The sequence below is a fragment of the Ascaphus truei genome, chromosome 14 (assembly GCF_040206685.1).
Source record: "Ascaphus truei isolate aAscTru1 chromosome 14, aAscTru1.hap1, whole genome shotgun sequence".
In the NCBI taxonomy this organism is placed as follows: domain Eukaryota; kingdom Metazoa; phylum Chordata; class Amphibia; order Anura; family Ascaphidae; genus Ascaphus; species Ascaphus truei.
Window position 1 is genome coordinate 16,905,580 of NC_134496.1, and position 22,929 is coordinate 16,928,508.

Below are 22,929 nucleotides of genomic sequence, written 5' to 3' on the forward strand. Positions count from 1 at the left end.
AGGGCCTCATGCAGTAAGCGACGATTATGTGAAATCGTCAAGCTTACCGATTAGTCATGTTATTGGCGATTTTCCCTCTCCGTATGCAGTAAGTGCCGAATACATTCAAAATCAAGCCGAAAACAAATCTGCCCACTCTCACGATGATTTGCCGATCACACACAGGTGTATCGGCGTGCGTGGCGGGGTGCTGTTAGGTTGCCCAATCACAAATCTTGCTGAATCAGGCGAACCAAGCATGTATTGGATAGCGCGCCATATTTAAAGGCAACGTGTACTGGTAATCATTCTCTGTGTTGTTGGGAGTGAGAGAGAGAGAGACGCACAGAGCTGGGCGATTTAAGATTTGCATATTGACTGAGAGACTTGTTGTGTATTGGGAGAGCTTTGTCCTTTGTTGTTTTGTTTACATCTTTGTCTTGTTTTATATGTGGAAGTGTTTCGTGTGATTGGCTGTACATTTGTTGTCTGTTTTTTGTGAGTGCTGTAAGTATGCCCGCAAAGCGTGGGAAGAGTGATGCTGGTGGGAGTGGGAGTGCTACTTGTGCGAGTACGCGTCGGAGTGAACGTACTGTTCAGGGGAGTGATGTTGCTAGGAGTGTGAGTGCTGTTGCTGGGAGTGCTGTTGCTGCGAGTGGTGTTGCTGGGAGTGTGAGTGCTGTTGCTGGGAGTGGGAGTGCTGGTGCTAGGAGTGCGAGTGCTGTTGCTGGGAGTGCTGGTGCTAGGAGTGCGAGTGCTGTTGATGGGAGTGCTGGTGCTGGGAGTGCTGCTGGTGGCGCAGTTGCTGATGGGGTGTCTGGTGGTGGCGTGCTTGCTGGTGGGCCGCTTTTGGAGTCTCTTCCATTGGAACAAGGAGAGTCCAGTCAGCAGCAGCCAAGCTCTGAGCCTAAACCTGCTCGGAAGAAACGTGTGGAGAAGCCACGTAATCCTCGCTTCAATGACCAGGAAAATACAGCTCTTGTCACTGGGATTCTGGAGCACTATGACAGTATCTATGGACATTTATTAGGTAAGTGTACCTTGACATTTATTCTTCAAATACATGTGATCCTAGGTCATCTGAGTTTTGTTCATATGCAAATATGGGTACAGAATATCTTTCTATGTTAATTAGTGTGGAAACACAGCTTTTTATCATGCGTTACAAAGACAACTAAACACAGGCGTTCAATTTGCCATGACTGCATACAATATGAATGCAAGCTTGCTTATATGTCTAGGTTTAGTAGTGAATGCTCATGTGCTTCACATATTACACCTAAAACAGCATGTTTGCTATCTCTTGGAACAGCTAGCAGTGTAGGAAACTGGTGCTTCTATTATTATTAATTTACCTCATATATTTTCTATGTTTTTCAAGGGCGGACAAGTTCATCAAGCAGAAAAGAAATGTGGGACACAATAGTCATTGGTGTCAATGCGTGTGGGAATCATGTCAGGGACAAGCGGAATTGTCACAAGAGATTTGACGATATTAGGTCAAAATTAAAAAGGAAAATACAAGACCAACGCGTGCATGCTACTGGCACTGGAGGTGGGCCGACACCACAACGTCTCATATTAAGTCCATTGGAGGAGCTGCTTCGGGCAAAATTACTTCCCGTCGTCATCGAGGGCTTGGCTGGTGACCGTGATATTGGAATTTATCCCTCACAATTTCCACCAGGTGAGAAATATTACTGTACTAGGCGTGTCGTTGCTTACAGTTATTTTGCATATTTCCGCTGCTTTTTATACTGTCTTCACAATATAAGCATACCTGCATCTATATATGTATATGTCTGATTCTGTATATATATATATCTCAAAATAGACATATATGTTGTAGTCCTACTAAAAGCAGTAACGAATATAGCACGTGCCATTGCGTGGTCATTTACATGTGAATTCCAAAAATGCATTGCTGCAGTGGAAGCAATTGATGGTGGGCGAGGATGGGGAACAACAGGGTAGTACACATGTGTAACACATGCTAATGAGATATTATTACTAGCTACAGGTACAGAACATAAATATGTATAATATTATTGTGTATTTCATTTCTTTTACTCCTACAAACACGACATTACTGCCTATTTTAAGCATGCATCAAATATATTGCATGCAACGGCCTACAAACATCACTTGCACTAACACATCTATAGTTGTTTATGAAAAGGTCCATTTTTGCTTTATGTCATATACATACAGCATAATGAGGCACACGTAGCATATGTTATGTCATTGTGTTCATAACTTAAACACTGCAGACGACTATTTAGCTCCTCTAACTTTGTGTTAAAGCAGCTGCAATGAATATCTCATCACAGCATACACGTCAACAGAGGGGGTGGGGTTCAGCACACACACAAATTACAGGCTCATCTTAGGGTCAACTTAGTTCACACCATTTTCACCTGTTTGAAGTAATTGAAAGGTCTGGCTGATTAGGCTTTTTATGGGAAGGGAATACCGTTCTTACAACCTGACTAGCACAACTGAAGTTAATCACACTCATTTGAAAGCTTAACTGTAGCTACTAAATGCCCCAACAAGTCATTAGTTATCAAAGCGTACGTCACACATTAGTTCACTCATATCTATAGTTGAACTACTATGAACGACACATTATCACACACTGCATGTGTTGTCTTGTTGAGTGACAGCCACATTCAGGTGTGCCACATCTTCTATTAATGTACCACACATATCCTGTACCAAAAACAACACTTTTTCCTATATGACCACCTTCATGATAACCATTGTGAATGTTCATCTCATGATAGTTATGTACATTATGATACTGATATCACTACACAACATATGATTTTTATGTACAATTTTAATCTATTTATCCTCACGCATTACTGCAGAAACATAGTATGTTGTATGTTAGGGAACTCAAAAGTTCTAAGTACACAGGCATGTACATTGTTATTACAACTATTTATGTTCACTTTCACACACACATTTTCGGTTAAGGAACTGATGCTGTTAGATACTCATAAATACAGAACATACAATAACTGTTTGTTCAATATTTACACATGTAAATGTAAAACTAATGTTATTGTTATATATAGTTGCCCCTGGAGGACATGTGTCACCTGAGACGGAACAAGTGTCTTCACCTGGGTCATGCAGCTCAACACACCTAGAAGGTGAGTGTATCAGTTGGTGGCCATATAATATGTGCACTTCTATATGTTATGTTGTCATGTTCATTATTTGTTTTGCACATCTTCTTTAAATAGGATTACTTAGTGTCAGTGAAAATGAAGTGTAAGGCAACATGTATTGTGTTAGTGATGTGAAGTATCATGTAGGAGTTGTGAGTTTAGAGCAAGTTTTCATTCATTCATATTTCATACTGAGTCCAAACATTATTCGTAAGTCAAGGTAGTTTTTAATGTGAGGTTATAAAACGTATGGAAACATGTTAGTTGTTACATATGACACAGTATAATTACATAGTAACACAGCAGAGATTAACATGCCATTTAATAATGTGTACATTTATTTTTAGAACATGATGATGAAGATGATGATGATGCCACCGCCATAGACACAGAAATACAATCAAGTGAGCATGAAGAGGTTCCAATTGAAACAGTTTTACCGCCAAATCGTCCATCAACTACCACATACGATGCAATTGTAGCTTCTGAGGGAAAAATTGTGGAAGCAGAAAATCGTCGCCATTCTGATCTGATGACAGTGCTGGAAAGGATGATTGCACTGCAGGAAGAAACGATATCACAATTGGCACATCTCCACAGAGTCTTCATTGAAGTGCCTAAACAGTTGCAAAAAATCAACACCTCATTCGAAGCATTAGTTGTTCAGCAAACCCAAGCAAATTACTTGAGAATGACTACTGTACCACATTTCAACTTCAACACCTCACAGGCAGGATCTTTACATGCTGGTAATTTTTCACCACATGCATCTGAGCTTCATTCCCCAGGTCCCAATGTTAACGGTCAAGTAGCAGACATTGCTGTGCAGGTTCATGACGACATCCTACCGCTGCCATCTGTACAAAATCAGGAGCTGACACCTACAAAGGAGGCGACAAAAACAAAACAGCACAAGCAGTTACTACTGACCAGTTTTTGGACACAAACAAAAAAAGACACACATGAAACAGACCAACCATCACTTGTGCAGTGTCTACCAACTTACTCACATGTGTCAGTGGGCACAAGCCCTGTCGGTGAGTCACTGCCCAAAAGCCCTGTCCGTGAACACTCACTGTCCACAAGCCCTGTAGGTGAGTCACTGGCCAAAAGCCCTGTTGGTGAACAGTCACTGCCCACAAGCCCTGTAGGTGAGTCACTGGCCAAAAGCCCTGTCGGTGAACAGTCACTGCCCACAAGCCCTGTAGGTGAGTCACTGCCCAAAAGCCCTGTCGGTGAACAGTCACTGCCCAAAAGCCCTGTAGGTGAGTCACTGCCCAAAAGCCCTGTAGGTGAGTCACTGGCCACAAGCCCTGCCCGTGAAGTGCCAGAGGCCACTCAAAGTGGCTCTGTTGTGGCTAAAGTTGTTGCAAAACGAAAAAGGAAAATACAAGAGACAACAAGCAGGCCTGTTACTCGCTCTCAAAAGGAACAAAAAAAATAAATGTTATAATTCACTAAATATGTCTTTGGCCTTGTTTTGTTGACTTCAGATTATCTAATTAATATTGTATGTATGCTGAAGACTGTGTTGTTTCCAAACTTTCAAGTATGTTCTTGTACACGTGAAGTTTTGGAAATGTTAACAGTCCTAATTAATGAATAGTGTTATTAATATTGATGTATTAATCGTGTATTCAGTAATGGTCCACCAGGAGCCAGTTGCTATGTTTAGAGAAGCTGCCATTGACTTTCCAGCAAAACATTGTATTTGGGTGTGTTACTTGATGTAATCATTGCATGTGCATATTATTCACATGCAATTAAAAACACACATCTATTTAACTGCAAACATCTTTCTTGTCCGTGTACAGCAGGATTATGTGTTAAATATTACTTACCTTTGCCTTGCTTGCCCATTGTAATGTTGTCCTTTAATCATTTATGTGTTCTTGTTTCAAGAACATCTCTGAATGTATACTAATATATATATGTAGTATGTATGGATATATGCACACACACACACACACACACACACACACACACACACACACACACACACACACACACACACACACACACACACACACAGTGTAGTATGTATGGATATGCACACACACACACACAGACACACAGTGTGTGTGTGTGTGTGTGTGTGTGTGTGTGTGTGTGTGTGTGTGTGTGTGTGTGTGTGTGTGTGTGTGTGTGTGTGTGTGTGTGTGTGTGTGTGTGTGTGTGTGTGTGTGTGTGTGTGTGTGTGTGTGTGTGTGTGTGTGTGTGTGTATGTATATATAGTACTATCTAAAATGGTATAGATTTATTTACAAAAAACATACACTTCATGCTTCCTTGTGAAAACACAGTATTTTAATAATACAGGCCTAATGTTTGTTAACTATACTACCTGTGAGCCTATAACAGTATTGGGCTTAAACACATTTTTATTACTTAATTCACTCATGTTTATCACCATTTAAATAGGTTTCATACAAGGGATACTTACTGGCATCATTATGTTGTGTGTACTCCTGTATATTATATATATATATATATATATATATATATATATATATATATATATATATATGAGAGAGAGAGATATATATATACATATAGACACGTAGTTAAACTCATGCAGACAGGGAGTTAACCAGACTTTCAAATACACACAGAAATGTATGAGGAAATTTTTTTTTTTACTTTTGCAGGTTGTGTGTGTATTTCATTATATGGCTGTGTAAGCACTATTTCCAGACAGTGCTCTATTTTATTTTTCCTGAAACCACAATGTGACTTAATTAAAAGTATAGCAATGTTGTGAAAAACGAGATAAAAAATGATACGTTTGTCAGACAAACGGCTATCACAAACCACAAACGTTAAACCAATTATTTCAACACATCCAATTGGTGTTTCAAAAAAGGAGTAAAAGTTGATACTTTTTATGACCTTGAAAAGGAAACACAGCACATTGTTAGCCATTGAGCAGTTTCAGTCTTATGAGCAAATAACAGAGAGCTGCAGACATCTTTTCAGTTAATCTGCAATGGCTGATGAATTGTTCAAGAATATGAATCCGCACAGAGGGTATAAATTCATGATAGCAGAAGCTATTTTGTCCACCTCAGGACACAAAGCGAACACGGGACAAATCTATGATTTGATTCGAGCCAAGTATCCTTATTACCAAGAACCTGGGCATGCGCGCAATTTTAAATCCTCAGTAAGATTCACTTTATCAACTAATGAGTGTTTTGAACGTGTGCAGGATAAGCTAGAAGACAGGTATGGTTTCTGGAAGATTGCCAAGGATAAACATTTCACCGTGAAAGAGGGCACACATATTGTGCTTAATGGCATATTTATTCCTAATGCCAATAGCAATGGATCCGCTACTACTGTTCCGTGTGAATCGATACCTGCTGCAATATCTGCACCCTCCATTCCTGAAACCCACATTGTACAAGAACATAACTACTATGATTATGTACCAAGCCTTTCAGCTGAAAATGCATTGGAATGGGTACCCGAAGAAATGAACCTACCTCCGGACCAATTGTTTGAAGAAAGCAGTGGCGATTCCTATGAGTGCTTCATGGAGGAGATGTGTGTCATACTGGATTCAGCGTTTGGGTCAAGTGTGGATGCAAATGCCTTGCTTTTCTGGAGCGACCAGTTGCAGGCAGACGAAGTGTTAATTCTACAAGAATGGTAAATATAACAATCATTATGCGTTGACTCTGTTTTTTAAATTTTTATTTTTTTTGTAACCACCATTTTCACTTTCAATGCGTGGATACAGCGTAACATTGCAGACTGCATAACATGTATCGATCACAAACAAATTGTTTCCTATTACAATATAGTAGAACCTGAAAGAGTAATACACATTGCTGACTGAATAAATATACGTACTTTCCTATCCCTTTAAACATATTAGCAACATTTTAACATAACTCTAACACATACCTGTTTTGTTATCATGCAACATCTACAAAATAAAAAACCGGGTCCACCACGTATGACGTGGGACCCTTGTCATGGGCCAAGGCGTCCTTAAAAAGGATTACGGATGTAAGTCCCGCCCCCAAGTGACGTGTGCGCGTCAAAGCCTATTGGCTGTGTTGTTTTGTTATAGTTACGGTAACTGCACTGTGTCATACACTGGGGGCGTACACTGGGCGTTAGCAAAATGTTAATTGAGTGGGAGGATTGTTAGCGTGCGTTTCACGCTGGCTTAACATGACGTCACACGTATTGCATTTGCGCATTGCTTTCTGCATCGGCCGTGCTTTCTGTCCAAACACGTCAGTTTAAAAATAATACAGATGTACTCGTTTACAACGAATGTAGTTTCGTCTTCATTCTATTTGAAATAAAGATTTGATGTTTAATGGTATTTTCAACATGTATTGAACGCACAACGTACGCATTGTTTTGCGCATGCGCTAACAGTTAGTCGACCCAAGCGTGAAGTGCGTGCGCACACTAAGATGTGCACGCACATTTGTCAGTATACAGGCAACGTTCACTTCATATACATAGTTATGCCTGCTACTAATTTAATGAAAAATTACATACTTATGTACACTTGTAGTTCTAACATATAAGTGAGTGACGTGTGTATGTACACAATCATATAGAGCTGCGTAACGCGTTGTCACGGATACATATATAGTAAGGTGCCATCTTTGACCATCATGTGTTTGCTGTATTTCAGAGATGTCGGGGAAGATACAATCGGATCAATGTATGATTTCAGAAGAGTCTACCTTTATATGAGATGATTGTGAGGAGGAGCCACCGACTACTATACTACATATGGAACTAATTTTATATTGCTTGCAGCGCTTATTAACAAACAAATAAAAATGTGATACCCTTATGCCTATATTGCATAAGCACTTAATTAACATAATGATGTTGCAAAACAGTGCCTCATGATTTTTTCTTGAGTGTTCTTTAATTACTACTAACATTTAATGGCATGGTGTGTTTTATATATAACAACCATTCCCACTCTGCTAACACATTTGTGTATTCTATTGTGTAATGGAACGTATGACTGTCGAAACTATGTGAAACCCAGTGATTTAGAGTGGCGCTTTAACACAGTGCAGGTGGTCTAAAAAAAATTTAAATACAAGTGGTGAAACTGAAAAAACTCTCAACCTTCCAGGGAATATACACTGATTCCCTCACAAAACGTATGGATCCAGGGGGGGGGAAGGGAGCAGGATCGTCAGGAACACCCAGAAAAAAACATATAAATACAGATCATGGTGTGGTATGAAAATACATATGAGTCAGAACTCCGGAGATACTTGGCTCTTATGAATAACCTACTTACAAGATGTAGGATTTAAACCAGCGTTTGTATAGGTAAAGATGAATATACTGGCTCTTCTACTTGAGATCGCAGACTGCAGCAGACTGGTAGTTTAAATGGTATGCCTGCTGGGACTTTCACTTTCACAGTACAGCAATCACATTCGTTCAGAGAAGAGAGGAAAACATAGGGTTTCACCAGGTAACACCAATTTTATCGTAGTAGCATAAAAGGTATGTACTCACAATATATAATGTGAACACAGTCACATAAAGGTATCTTTTAAGGCAGCAGCGGCTTGGCAGATGGAAAAAACGAAAAGGTCCTCCACTCCACTCAAACTTCCCTCCGCGAGGGTGCCCCCTCGTCCGGTGCCGATGGATGGCGTCTGTCGTCACTTCCTGGCCTGGTGGTGACGACTTCCGGTACGGGCGGGAAGATCGGAGGGTTGGAGGGCTCGCCTAACCGTAGCTGCACCTCTGGGGTAGGAGCAGGTTGACAGACTGCTTCCTTCCTTGATTCGGCTCAACGCGTTTCACTGCATCCGCAGCTTCCTCAGGAGCAATGATTGTGTCCCATAATGGGTGTTACTTAAATAGCATCTTCAATTAGGACACTAATTGAAAAAACACTTAATTACATTACACACAGATTCTCCCACATGGGTACATAATACTGTGGTCCAAAAATTACGGCGCATTAAATACATATATTAATTTTATTCACTCTCATATGAGAGGTTCTAAAAGATAAAATATAAATTAAAACATATTATAAAAGCTAAAAATCATCATTAAAACTCGGATAGTTGATAATTATTAGAGAAGGTCCATACATAGAGGGAGAGAGAGAGAACATAGATTAGCAAAGTAAATGCAGTGTATATAAAATCTGATAACAGCATATATATATATAAAATTAATAAAATTTCAATTAGATTAAATTATTTACATATATCAAGATAATTAAAGTGCAAGTGCAATATTTAGAGGAAAGGTGCAATCTCAAAATCCACATTAAGACCGTTAGGTGTCAGTGTATTGAGTTTATGTACCCAGTACATCTCTCTTCTACTTAAGTCTAGATTTCTATCCCTTCCTCTCCAATGTTGTACTACATGCTCAATTGCAGTGAATTTTAATCCTGCTGTATTGGAGTTGTGGAATATAGAAAAGTGCTTAGAGACACTGTGGGACTGGATACTTCTTCTGATATTGCTCAGGTGTTCTAAGATGCGTATCTTAATTGCTCTTGTGGTTTTACCCACATATTGTAGCCCACATGGGCATTCAAGGAGGTAAATTATGTAATTTGAAGTACAATTCATATATTGTTTTATTTTATATTCTTCATTTTTATTGTTACTCATGAATTTCTTTTTTTCTTGGTTTTTGTGTCCGCAGGCTTTGCAAGAACTACAACCATAGAAACCCTCCAATTTTTGGAGCCATCCATTTTTCTTTGTTTCCAATTTCTTTAAAGCACTTGGAGCTATCATCCCCTTCAGGTTTTTTGCTTTTTTGAAGATAACCTTGGGGTGCTGTGGCATATTATCTTTCAGGATAGGGTCATTTAATAAAACATGCCAGTGTTTATTAATTATTTTCTTGATATTGTTTGACTCTTTATTAAAAGAAGTTAAAAATGCTGTGTCGAAATTTATATTGGGAGTTTTGTCTTTATTTTTAGGTACTATTAAGTCCTGTCTATTTAGACAGTTAGCCTTGTCAAATGCTGCGTCCAGGAGGTCTGTCTTATAGTGTTTCTCAACAAAGCGTTCTTTTAGTATGTTACACTGATCATTGAATACTACTGTATCAGTGCAATTACGACGCATCCTTCTGAACTGATTATATGGGACATTGTCCATCCATAAATTCTGGTGACAGCTTGTACGTAAGATGTAATTATTACTGTCCACTTCCTTAAAATAGGACCTAGTTTTTAACGTACCATTCTCTATATAGATAGTAAGATCTAAATAGTTAAGGGTGGTTTTACTTGTAACAGAGGTGAATTGTAGGTTATAATTGTTTATGTTTATACTTGACAAAAAGGAGTCCAAATTCTCCTGGGTGCCTCCCCAAATTAAAATGACATCATCGATGTAGCGCCGCCATAGGACAAGGTCCGCCCCCAGGACGCCACCGGGCCATATGTGATGTTCCTCCCAGAGTCCCATGAAGAGATTGGCGTAACTGGGAGCAAACCTCGTCCCATGGCGGTACCACATCTCTGAATGTAAAAATTGTTATCAAACCAAAAATAATTTTTATCAAGTATAAAGCATATACTGTCAATAATGAATTGGACTTGTTGATCACTCATATCTTGGTCTTGTTTGAGAAAGAAGTTTACTGCTTCACATCCTAGGTTTTTCTCTATAGACGTGTACAGAGATGCGACATCTATAGTAGCCATAATGAACTTATCATTCCAAATGATACTTTCTAATAAATGTAACACATCTGTGGTATCTTTCAGATATGATTTAAGATTTTTAACATGGTTTTGTAGGAAGGTATCAATATAAGCCGACAAATTTGATGTCAATGAATTAATACCGGAAATAATCGGTCTTCCGGGAGGTTGTTGCATACATTTATGGACTTTAGGCAATATAAAGAATATCGGTAATTGGGGATACTCATTGAACAAGAATTTATACTCATTTTCATTGAGTATACCCAATTCCTTACCCCGGTCTAGAAGTGTTTTTAGATTGTTTGTAAAGGTAATAGTTGGATTATATTTTAGAATTTCATAGGTCTTTTTGTCTCCTAAGAGGCGGTTGGCTTCCTTTAGGTAGTCATCTCTATTTTGGATCACTACCCCTCCTCCTTTATCAGCCTGTTTAATAACTATATTGGTGTTATTTGTTATTTCTTCTAAGGCAGCTCTCTCTTCTTTATTCATATTATTCCTCATTTTTGATTTATTATTTTTTGAGAGTTCTTCGAATTCTTTAACGATTAGATTATAAAAAACCTCTATATGATTACCCTTACAATGGGTGGGATTAAAAGTAGATTTATTTCTAAAACTCGTGTGTTTAATTGTATCATTTTCTGTCTCAATAAGTTGTTTAGGATTACTCATCCTTGACTCAACATTTTTACTTAGGAAAAATCTTTTAACTGTTAATTTTCTAATATATTTATTTGCGTCCACAAAAAGTTCGAAATTATTTGGGCCACAAGTTGGAGCAAAGGACAGACCCTTGGAAATGACACTTAATTCATTGACATCAAATTTGTCGGCTTATATTGATACCTTCCTACAAAACCATGTTAAAAATCTTAAATCATATCTGAAAGATACCACAGATGTGTTACATTTATTAGAAAGTATCATTTGGAATGATAAGTTCATTATGGCTACTATAGATGTCGCATCTCTGTACACGTCTATAGAGAAAAACCTAGGATGTGAAGCAGTAAACTTCTTTCTCAAACAAGACCAAGATATGAGTGATCAACAAGTCCAATTCATTATTGACAGTATATGCTTTATACTTGATAAAAATTATTTTTGGTTTGATAACAATTTTTACATTCAGAGATGTGGTACCGCCATGGGAACGAGGTTTGCTCCCAATCTCTTCATGGGACTCTGGGAGGAACATCACATATGGCCCGGTGGCGTCCTGGGGGCGGACCTTGTCCTATGGCGGCGCTACATCGATGATGTCATTTTAATTTGGGGAGGCACCCAGGAGAATTTGGACTCCTTTTTGTCAAGTATAAACATAAACAATTATAACCTACAATTCACCTCTATTACAAGTAAAACCACCCTTAACTATTTAGATCTTACTATCTATATAGAGAATGGTACGTTAAAAACTAGGTCCTATTTTAAGGAAGTGGACAGTAATAATTACATCTTACGCACAAGCTGTCACCAGAATTTATGGATGGACAATGTCCCATATAATCAGTTCAGAAGGATGCGTCGTAATTGCACTGATACAGTAGTATTCAATGATCAGTGTAACATACTAAAAGAACGCTTTGTTGAGAAACACTATAAGACAGACCTCCTGGACGCAGCATTTGACAAGGCTAACTGTCTAAATAGACAGGACTTAATAGTACCTAAAAATAAAGACAAAACTCCCAATATAAATTTCGACACAGCATTTTTAACTTCTTTTAATAAAGAGTCAAACAATATCAAGAAAATAATTAATAAACACTGGCATGTTTTATTAAATGACCCTATCCTGAAAGATAATATGCCACAGCACCCCAAGGTTATCTTCAAAAAAGCAAAAAACCTGAAGGGGATGATAGCTCCAAGTGCTTTAAAGAAATTGGAAACAAAGAAAAATGGATGGCTCCAAAAATTGGTGGGTTTCTATGGTTGTAGTTCTTGCAAAGCCTGCGGACACAAAAACCAAGAAAAAAAGAAATTCATGAGTAACAATAAAAATGAAGAATATAAAATAAAACAATATATGAATTGTACTTCAAATTACATAATTTACCTCCTTGAATGCCCATGTGGGCTACAATATGTGGGTAAAACCACAAGAGCAATTAAGATACGCATCTTAGAACACCTGAGCAATATCAGAAGAAGTATCCAGTCCCACAGTGTCTCTAAGCACTTTTCTATATTCCACAACTCCAATACAGCAGGATTAAAATTCACTGCAATTGAGCATGTAGTACAACATTGGAGAGGAAGGGATAGAAATCTAGACTTAAGTAGAAGAGAGATGTACTGGGTACATAAACTCAATACACTGACACCTAACGGTCTTAATGTGGATTTTGAGATTGCACCTTTCCTCTAAATATTGCACTTGCACTTTAATTATCTTGATATATGTAAATAATTTAATCTAATTGAAATTTTATTAATTTTATATATATATATGCTGTTATCAGATTTTATATACACTGCATTTACTTTGCTAATCTATGTTCTCTCTCTCTCCCTCTATGTATGGACCTTCTCTAATAATTATCAACTATCCGAGTTTTAATGATGATTTTTAGCTTTTATAATATGTTTTAATTTATATTTTATCTTTTAGAACCTCTCATATGAGAGTGAATAAAATTAATATATGTATTTAATGCGCCGTAATTTTTGGACCACAGTATTATGTACCCATGTGGGAGAATCTGTGTGTAATGTAATTAAGTGTTTTTTCAATTAGTGTCCTAATTGAAGATGCTATTTAAGTAACACCCATTATGGGACACAATCATTGCTCCTGAGGAAGCTGCGGATGCAGTGAAACGCGTTGAGCCGAATCAAGGAAGGAAGCAGTCTGTCAACCTGCTCCTACCCCAGAGGTGCAGCTACGGTTAGGCGAGCCCTCCAACCCTCCGATCTTCCCGCCCGTACCGGAAGTCGTCACCACCAGGCCAGGAAGTGACGACAGACGCCATCCATCGGCACCGGACGAGGGGGCACCCTCGCGGAGGGAAGTTTGAGTGGAGTGGAGGACCTTTTCGTTTTTTCCATCTGCCAAGCCGCTGCTGCCTTAAAAGATACCTTTATGTGACTGTGTTCACATTATATATTGTGAGTACATACCTTTTATGCTACTACGATAAAATTGGTGTTACCTGGTGAAACCCTATGTTTTCCTCTCTTCTCTGAACGAATGTGATTGCTGTACTGTGAAAGTGAAAGTCCCAGCAGGCATACCATTTAAACTACCAGTCTGCTGCAGTCTGCGATCTCAAGTAGAAGAGCCAGTATATTCATCTTTACCTATACAAACGCTGGTTTAAACCTTACATCTTGTAAGTAGGTTATTCATAAGAGCCAAGTATCTCCGGAGTTCTGACTCATATGTATTTTCATACCACACCATGATCTGTATTTATATGTTTTTTTCTGGGTGTTCCTGACGATCCTGCTCCCTTCCCCCCCCCTGGATCCATATGTCGAAACTATGTAACAATAATAATAATAATAATAATATGAGCATGTTCATGTATAGGGCTGCTAGTTGTACGCAGCGCTTTACAGACACATATTTCAGGCTGAGCTCCCTGGCCCGTGGAGCGTACAATTGTTTTTTTGCCGCCTGAGGCACAGGGAGATAAAGTGACTTGGCCAAGGTCACAAGGAGCCGACACCGGGAATTGAACCAGACTCCCCCTCGCCAGTGTGTGTCTTTACTCACTGAGCCACTCCTTCTCCCAATGTAAAGGACACTTACAACCAACTAGCCATTTCTTGTTAAAAATCTCTTGTTACATGGGTATGTTGATAAAATGGTTTGGGACTGTAGCAAATAATGTTATTGCCTAGATGTTGTGGTCCCCTACAATGCATGATGTTCTGAATATTACATCAACATCATGTAATGAAGTACGTTTCTGTGTATATTTCATTAACCTAACTAACTATAGTTTACTGTGTTTATTAAACGTTCTACAAATAAATAGTACAGTCAATATGATGATATAAGCTACCATAATAAAGCTGCTATTATGATTTGTCGGTGTTATACATGGATCCTACACAAATTGATACAGACACAAACAGTTGTCTTAAAAAGTGTGTCTATGCTAATGTGCACGTGATTGACGTTAAAATTGTGATAATACTTGATAAGTATCATCATGATAATGATTAAGTGACGTGAATGACATTCCAAATATATTACCAACATTGTCATTGTGGGAAATTAGAAATGCAAAATTACAGTAAAATTTTTCACACAATTGTGGTTTTGTTTACACTTTCACACTTGTTACATGTAGGTCACATCAACACACGTTTGACTTATACATACACATGTGACACATTTTAAATAATGTTGACAAATAATTTGTAGCATTAATAATGACCTACATTGCTAAATATAAGATAAACCACGCATTGTTGTGCTTACAGCCATTCATGCATGGAGTGTTATGATCAGTCTATTGCATCCGTGATTAATGAGCTCCCGTAAGTAAACAAATAAGTACAGTTATGCCCTTCTCTCCAAACACCTCTATATTACATGAATGGAATTTATAAGGGAACATACTTTAAATGTGATGAAATGGGAAATTTTCTAATACAATGCACATGAAACCTCAATAGTAGCTAAATGCATGTACATGATACAGAAAGTACATATATGTAACATTTTTATTTGCACCAATATGTTGGGTTTTTAGTTCTAATCATTATACGAATATTGATGTAGGCACATCTTATGCCAGATGTCAGCAAATATACATACCATGATCAGTCATACTGGAGATATACCTATAATGCAATGGAACAATATGTAAATTGCAAACATTGACATGCCATCTTCAGTACCGTAAGCAACACAGCAAAGTGTGTATTTGGTGTTACATGTGCAACACCATGTATATTTAATGACATTCAAAATGTAAAGCAGCCTGGTGTACACATCATATGGATGTACATGTTACACTGCACCAATAACATTGTATGTAAGCATAGTTCAAGAATGAATGACTATGCCCATACTACTGTATGTGTATTGTGTTAGCATAAGGAACAACACAATGCTAAAATATGACTGCTTTGTTACCCCTGTTGTATTCACATACACACAACTAATGTACAATTGAAGAGGGATTCTATAACCTGTGCAACAATAACATACCGCTGCCACATCCCTTTGTGCACACAGCAGAGAAAAGAACGGTGTGCAACCCATATTCATCTGTGTCCTAACAGAAGGTTATATTAAGAAACATTATTGTTAATATAACATAATTAATCTATAAAAGTAGTAGTAGGAACATATATGTTTTTACTTACAAGAAAAAAATGAATTGATGAGATTCTGGCGTGTCTGGCCACCACTGGCTGTTTGTTCATTTTCAGCAGCTACATGGGTTGGATGCTCGTCTACCAAAGACTCATCTAGGTCTGATTGTACATTGTGCCTGAGTGCAACATTGTGCAAAATGCAACAGGCAAGGATAATATCAGACACTTTTTGAGGCTTGTATAGAAGAGCCCCACCAGTTCTGTCCAGACACTTAAATCTGGTCTTGAGTAGGCCAAATGTCCTCTCTATAACAGATCTTGTCGAGATATGGGCTGCATTGTACCTCTCCTCTGCTTCAGTTTGAGGGTTTAGCACCAGAGTCAAGAGCCACGGCCTAATTCCGTATCCTGAGTCACCTATAATGAATGGAGCACACATAAGCTGACATTAGTGATAAGATTCTACAATGCCAACATTCCTAAAGAAAAATGTGTTTTGTGTTAGAACATGTAAATGTGTACTCACCCAGCAGCCAACCATGTTCAAAATGTCCCTCTTCGAACGCATGGAAGACTGAAGAGTTCCTCAGGATTGAGGAATCGTGACTGGAACCAGGGAATTTGGCTACCACATGCATTATCCTCATCGTGGCATCACATACCACCTGTACATTGAGTGAATGGTAGTGCTTACGATTGCGGTAAACATGCTCACTCTGACTAGGTGCAATCAAAGCAACATGTGTGCAATCGATTGCACCCAGCACACATGGTATCCCTGCTATATTATAAAAGGCAGTCCTGACTTCCAGCCACTCTGTCGCCTCTGTAGGAAAATGAATATAATTCCTAGCGCGTCTATTGAGTGCATAGAGAAACTGGGTAAAGGCACGCGAGAATGTAGATTGCGAGACCCCGCCCACTATGCCCACAGTTGTCTGGAATGACGCGGACGCAAGATAATGTAATGAGCACAGCATTTTAACAAGCCCAGGGACTGCACGACCTCTGGCTGTCACAAAATCTAAATCTCCCCTTATCTCCTCATAAAGAGATAAGATTGCTGCTGAACTCAAACGATAGCGACTGACTATCTCCTCCTCACTCATCCCATCTAACAGGGTTCTCTCCCTGTACAGACGCAGACGAGGCACAACTTGTCTCCTCTGTCTTCTCCTCTGATCTCCTGTCCCTCGGCCTGTCCCTCTCCCTGTCCCTGTCGTATCTGCGTGCCTGTCCCTGTCACTGTCCCTGGGTCTGTCCCTCCCTTGGCCTATGTCATTCTCTTGATCAGCAAGCATGTCATAGAAAAGAATGTTCCTCCGTCTCCTAAACAATCGCAATATTTTGAAATGAGTAGCTGTGAATGAGCAGGTAATGGGCGTCCTTTAAATAGGTATGTGATGATGTCAGGTGACATAGTAAAATGCAAGGTGTTACATTAACATAATAAAGTACTTCTGTGCCAAGCTGTGTGCACTTGATCTTAGAAGTATTTGTTGTGTGTATTCTGCAGGGAATGATGATATTTGCCAATGATGTGTCGTGAAGCTTTGTACAAACATTGGTTGAAAATAAAAAGTTTAATGTGCAATGCATGTAACACTTGTGAACGCAACAGTCAGTCATGTAATTAGACAAAAAGGCTGAGATTGACGTGGGAAAAGTTTGGTGTAACATGTGTAATTAGCCATGTTATTGTCACATGTTGACAACAATGAATAGTCGTGTGCATATGCATGCATTTCTGTAATGAGGATAGTTGCTATAGAATGAGTTTACAAGGTGTCACAATGATTAATTACTGTACATGTGTGTATAAGTTAGGTTGAAGTGCTTGTAATGCAACGTTTACAATGTAAACATGCAATGTGATTGAATGTCAAATAAGTGACGTCATGAAAAAAGGGAGGACCCAATAAGTATATGTAAACATGAGAAGAAAGATGTACATGAACGTTTGAAGATGCGTTACACATTACAAGCATTGTGTAATGTAAAGCAACATGAATATACGGTGTATGTGTTAGATGTGTGACATGTGTAACATCATATAAATAATTGTCGCTCAGTTCAGTAAAATGTGTGATATGATGTGAGGTTCTCCTTTAAGAGTTGAGTATAGTATTTTCCCTTGACACATCATCACATGATGAGTAATGTGACACGCAAATGCTGAAAACATGTAAAAGTACAATGTTATGCAAATAATACACGTCAGCTGTGACACAATGCAGGGAATGCCCCCCACACTGTAATGCAAATGACGTTTGTATTGTGAGCAATGAAACGTAAACAGTACTATACTGTTATACGTCCCCGCTCCATTGACTTCCATTGATGTACAGAAGAGTTTTTTTTCTAAATGCCGTTCCGGCAGCCTTAGCGATCGTTCTCCCCTCCAACTTGCCAACTTTAGTTGGCGGGAGAAATTGGCCATAACATCTCAATTTCGTAGTGCCGATCAGCCCCGATAAGTTGATTTTGGTACTTGAATCCAGCCGATTTAAAAAAGTGGTGATCAGTGGCGAAAACAGGCTTATCGGCAGCCGACTGGCCATAACAAAATTATCGGCTACGAAACCTGGCGAAATCAAGCACTTATCGGCGCTTACTGAATCTCAAACCCAATTTTGGCTATAAAATGGCGAAAAAATCCTTATCAACGCTTACTGCATGAGGCCCTAAGACCTTCTATACCCTTAAAACTCTGACCCCAAGAGGTCTAAATATAGAATTTGATCTGGCATCATTTTTGAAAGATGGCTAGGTCAGTTCTATATTCCAATGGCACTCGCTATCCAATCCTCTGGTTTGAACTTCTTTCCTCTGTGTTCTCTGTTCAATGCAATTAGCGGAAGTTCCCCTTGGCAGTGTAAGGTCTAACAACCTCCGTGGAGTTGCTAGCATTATTTAATTTTTAATCATTGTATCCACAATAATTGTTTGTTTCTTGTAGTGATAAGTGGTATATAAGATGTATAATTCATATTTATGTATAGCCTTATTTATGATGTATGTGTATCAAGTCCGATTTTTACATGTATTTACGGCATTTAGTAGGAGGTTCTGGTTGGATTAATCATCCAATAGGAGCCCTGGGGACATTTTTAAATGTGCTTAAATAGCACGTACTTCCTCCATAACTCCATTATCCCCGAAGAAGTGATGTCAATAGTCACGAAACGCGCGTAGGGTGGAGTTCTCTTAGGACGTGATACTGCGTGCACATGTGTGGAGAGGAGAAGGGGCGCATTAGCAGTGACGTCATCGGAGGGGGACAAAGCGCTCCGAGTCGCGGCCACGAAGCGGGGATTCACGCAAGATCCCACCTCCATCTGCATCACCCCAGCATCCTCTCACGCAAGCGGACGGCACGTTGTATCTTGTTCATAGGGACGGTCAGCATGTGAGTGTACTGTTGTTAAGTCCTTTTAGTATTGTATTAAATGTTACGGTATCATACCATTGGTGCCTTTTATTTCTCTTTGCATTCCGGTATATGGTGTTGCAAGCATGTGTCCGGAGAGGGGTAACATCGCCTGACAACCCATAGATAAACAGCTAGCCGGGAAGGAAGTTAAAGATACCTTTTAAGGCCCTGTTTTCCTTACTTTTAAGTAAGTAGCTGGCAATGGTGGGGGAGTTAACGATTGACCAGAAGTTACTGCTCAATGGTTGTTCTGTTTTTGTAATTGCAGATCTGGTTCTACCATTATAAAGGACTATAAGTGAGATCGGATTCCGGACCCATTCATCATCCCTACCATCAAGAATTTGGGACTTCCTATTTTGTCAGGTTTATATACCCGATAGTGCGCCAAGGACTTTTTGTTTTTTGTCCATTGTTTGTTTATTTTCTGTGTAATTTATGGCCTAAAATCCCAGCCGCGTCCTATATGTTCGATTCTGAGAACTTGGGCGCAAAATGCTGGACTTAGTCTCTGGCGAGCAGGTTTTTTAGGCTTCAAATCGAAGCCGGTTGCTTTGCTATTACAAACCAAGCATCTTTGAAAAGGGGGGAACACACAATCTGATTGGCTCAGGGCTTCTTATTGTATTCTCTGCTTTATTCATAAAATAGAAGGCGGCCGGACGGCCAATCAGCGCGTGGGAACTTTCCTAAGCAGCCAATCAGAGCCAAGCCGGGTAGAAAAGACGGGTTAGCGGGAAATTTGAAATAGCCAAGGGACATGCGCAAGCCTGCCACATACCCCCCCAGCTATCCCAATGCCACCCGCTGGGAAGGTGCTCCTAGGTCTGGCAGAACAAGTGGCATCCTGGAGGACTACCATTGATCCCTGGAACTAGTTCTCTGCCTTTCCCTGCTAACCAAACGCTGTTCACAGCTCTGGCTGCTCCAATGTCCAGCAGATGTACCGGCGCCTATGGGTTTGCACGGGCTGCCTGTTTGGACGTGGGTTCTGAACGTTGAAACATATTAAAATATACTTTAATACACTCTGAGTCTCTGGGAACCCCTACAGCTATGTGAGACTCTAGTTGAAGGTCTTGGGGTACAGGGAACAGAAAAGGAAAAATGTTGTCGTTTTATTTCTGCTGCCTTATTCCCCACACCCTTTCCCTCTGACTCAGTTTTGACTGTTAGAATCGCCCCCAACCTTATATACGGTTGGGCATCCGCAAACCCTATACTGTTTGTGGATCACCTTGGCACTAGCTGGGGTACCACCCTTAACTCAGGGATTCCCTCAGCTACAGGAATACATATTTGTCCATGTGCCTCATTCTCCTTTCTGAGCTGTGCTGAAGCAGGGTACCCTAGTGGTGAGTCGCGCTTACATTTTCATGGGGAAGTATTGCTGGGACAATGTGCCTACATGTATCCGAGAATAAGGCATGATTCCCAGGTACATTTATTGGGGAACCGGTAACTCTGGACCCCAACCTCCTAGGGCTTGACCTTTATTATATAGCCTGGATACCACCTCCCCCAACCCCCCGTCACACCATGGTTCAACAAAATATGCAGCCGCTCCTCCTTCTCTTACCGTGCATCCCACAACTGGAACAGTCTGCCGGAGACTCTCACAGCCGCCACCAGTCTAGGTTCTTTCAAAACTAAAACTGTCTCACATTTTAAACTGATCTGTAATTGTTATATACGCCTATAATATATATTATCTTTAACTATGCATGCAATGTCTTGTATATAATGTACTGTATAACCCTTTTCAGTCATTGTAACTATGTATTTGTCATTATAACTCTGTGCCCAGGACATACTTGAAAACAAGAGGTAACTCTCAATGTATTACTTCCTGGTAAAACATTTTATAAATAAATAAATGAATACTGTGTGTGTATATACAGCCATACATTTTTGTGTGTGGGTGTGTGTGTGTGTGTGTGTGTGTGTGTATGTGGTATATCTATACGTATTCTGTATGTATATACAGTATATCCATACGTGTTTCTCTAGGAGGAGGTATAGGGAGAGGTTATATGGGGCAATAGGAGGAGTTATAGAGAGCGGTTATATGGGGCCACAGGAGGAGTTATAGGGAGAGGTGATATGGGGTAATAGAAGGAGTTATAGGCAGAGGTTATATGGGGCAATAGGAGTTATAGGGAGAGGTTATATTGGGGTAATAGGAGGAGTTATAGGGACCAGTTATATGGGGCAATAGGAGGAGTTATAGGGAGAGGTTATATTGGGGCAATAGGAGGAGTTATAGGGAGAGGTTATATTGGGGCAATAGGAGGAGTTAGAGGGAGCGGTTCTATCGAGCAGCATAAAAATGAGAAACTTGCTCCAGACACAGCCGGTTCTCTCTTTGGGATCAGCTGAATGCAATAATGTGTTTTACAGACCTCATACTTCTTGGCAGAAATATCCAGATAGCACGAAGTGTGCAATTACTCTTAGCCGCGAGCTGCAGCGTGTATAATGATCTCCCGTTTATTGCACTGCTATGTTACAGTTATAGAGAGATATGACTTACCTCTGTCAATGTCATGTGCTGTCAAGCCCTTTGGACTAGTTAAACTCGGGAGTGGGTTGGATTTCCTCTGGCTTTTGTGTGATGTCACTGTGGGTTCCGCAAATCAGATTGTCCCCTTCTCTGCATCTTTATTGGTTCTCTGATAAGGACAGGGTGAGATAAGCTGAAGGAAAACTCTTAACTGGCAAACACTTCCCTATTCAGGGGCCCCTAAATAATTCAACTGGTTAATGGGTTAAAGACTCAATCCCTTGTAGGGGCAAAGTGGCCTAATAACCGTGATGTAGTAAACTGGAGGGATAGACAGCACGCAAATAAATACGAAAAACTGGATGCAGGGTGCAAAGCAACAAGGAGGACCTTAATTCCTCCAAGATAATTACCAAATATAATAAAGTGTTCCAGCACTCACTGATTTATAGAATAGCAACAAACGTACGAATATGCCAAATGAAAAAATATAATAATTGAAGCACAAGATATAGCAAAACATGGAATAATGTCATACATGTGAGTAACAAAAAAGCACCAAAAAATTACCCTAAATAAATACATGCAGGGGAACAACACAGGGGAAGGGAGATAGACAGGGAAAACCACAAGCGGAACGTGGGGGGTGGGGGGGAGGAGGGGGGAGAAGAGGGATATTAGGGGGGCAACGTATCGGGGTAAAGACCCCTTCCTCAGGCCCGTTCCCTCAGGTCCAAATTGGACCAAAGGTACTTCCCTAAACCCTGCGTTCCCAACAAACTATGCAGAACCCAAAAATAATGACTGGTGATAATGATATAAATGCAGACAAGCAAAGGCTACATATGCATAGTCC

General features: G+C 39.7%; 1 protein-coding gene across 4 annotated transcripts in view; it reads right to left on the reverse strand.

Moving 5' to 3' along the window:
* SLC25A45 (solute carrier family 25 member 45) overlaps positions 1-22,929 on the reverse strand; it is an 80,276-nt gene that overhangs the window by 51,670 nt on the left and 5,677 nt on the right. For 3 of the 4 annotated variants that reach the window (XM_075569879.1, XM_075569880.1, XM_075569878.1), the window contains one exon: positions 22,104-22,242. Coding sequence is in view for 1 of the 4 variants with exons in the window: in XM_075569880.1 (XP_075425995.1) it covers positions 22,104-22,118 (15 nt within the window). In the remaining 3 variants the exon portion in view is untranslated. Of the gene's footprint in view, positions 1-22,103; positions 22,243-22,929 lie in introns of those variants that run through there. The other variant, XM_075569881.1, reaches the window with a different exon arrangement.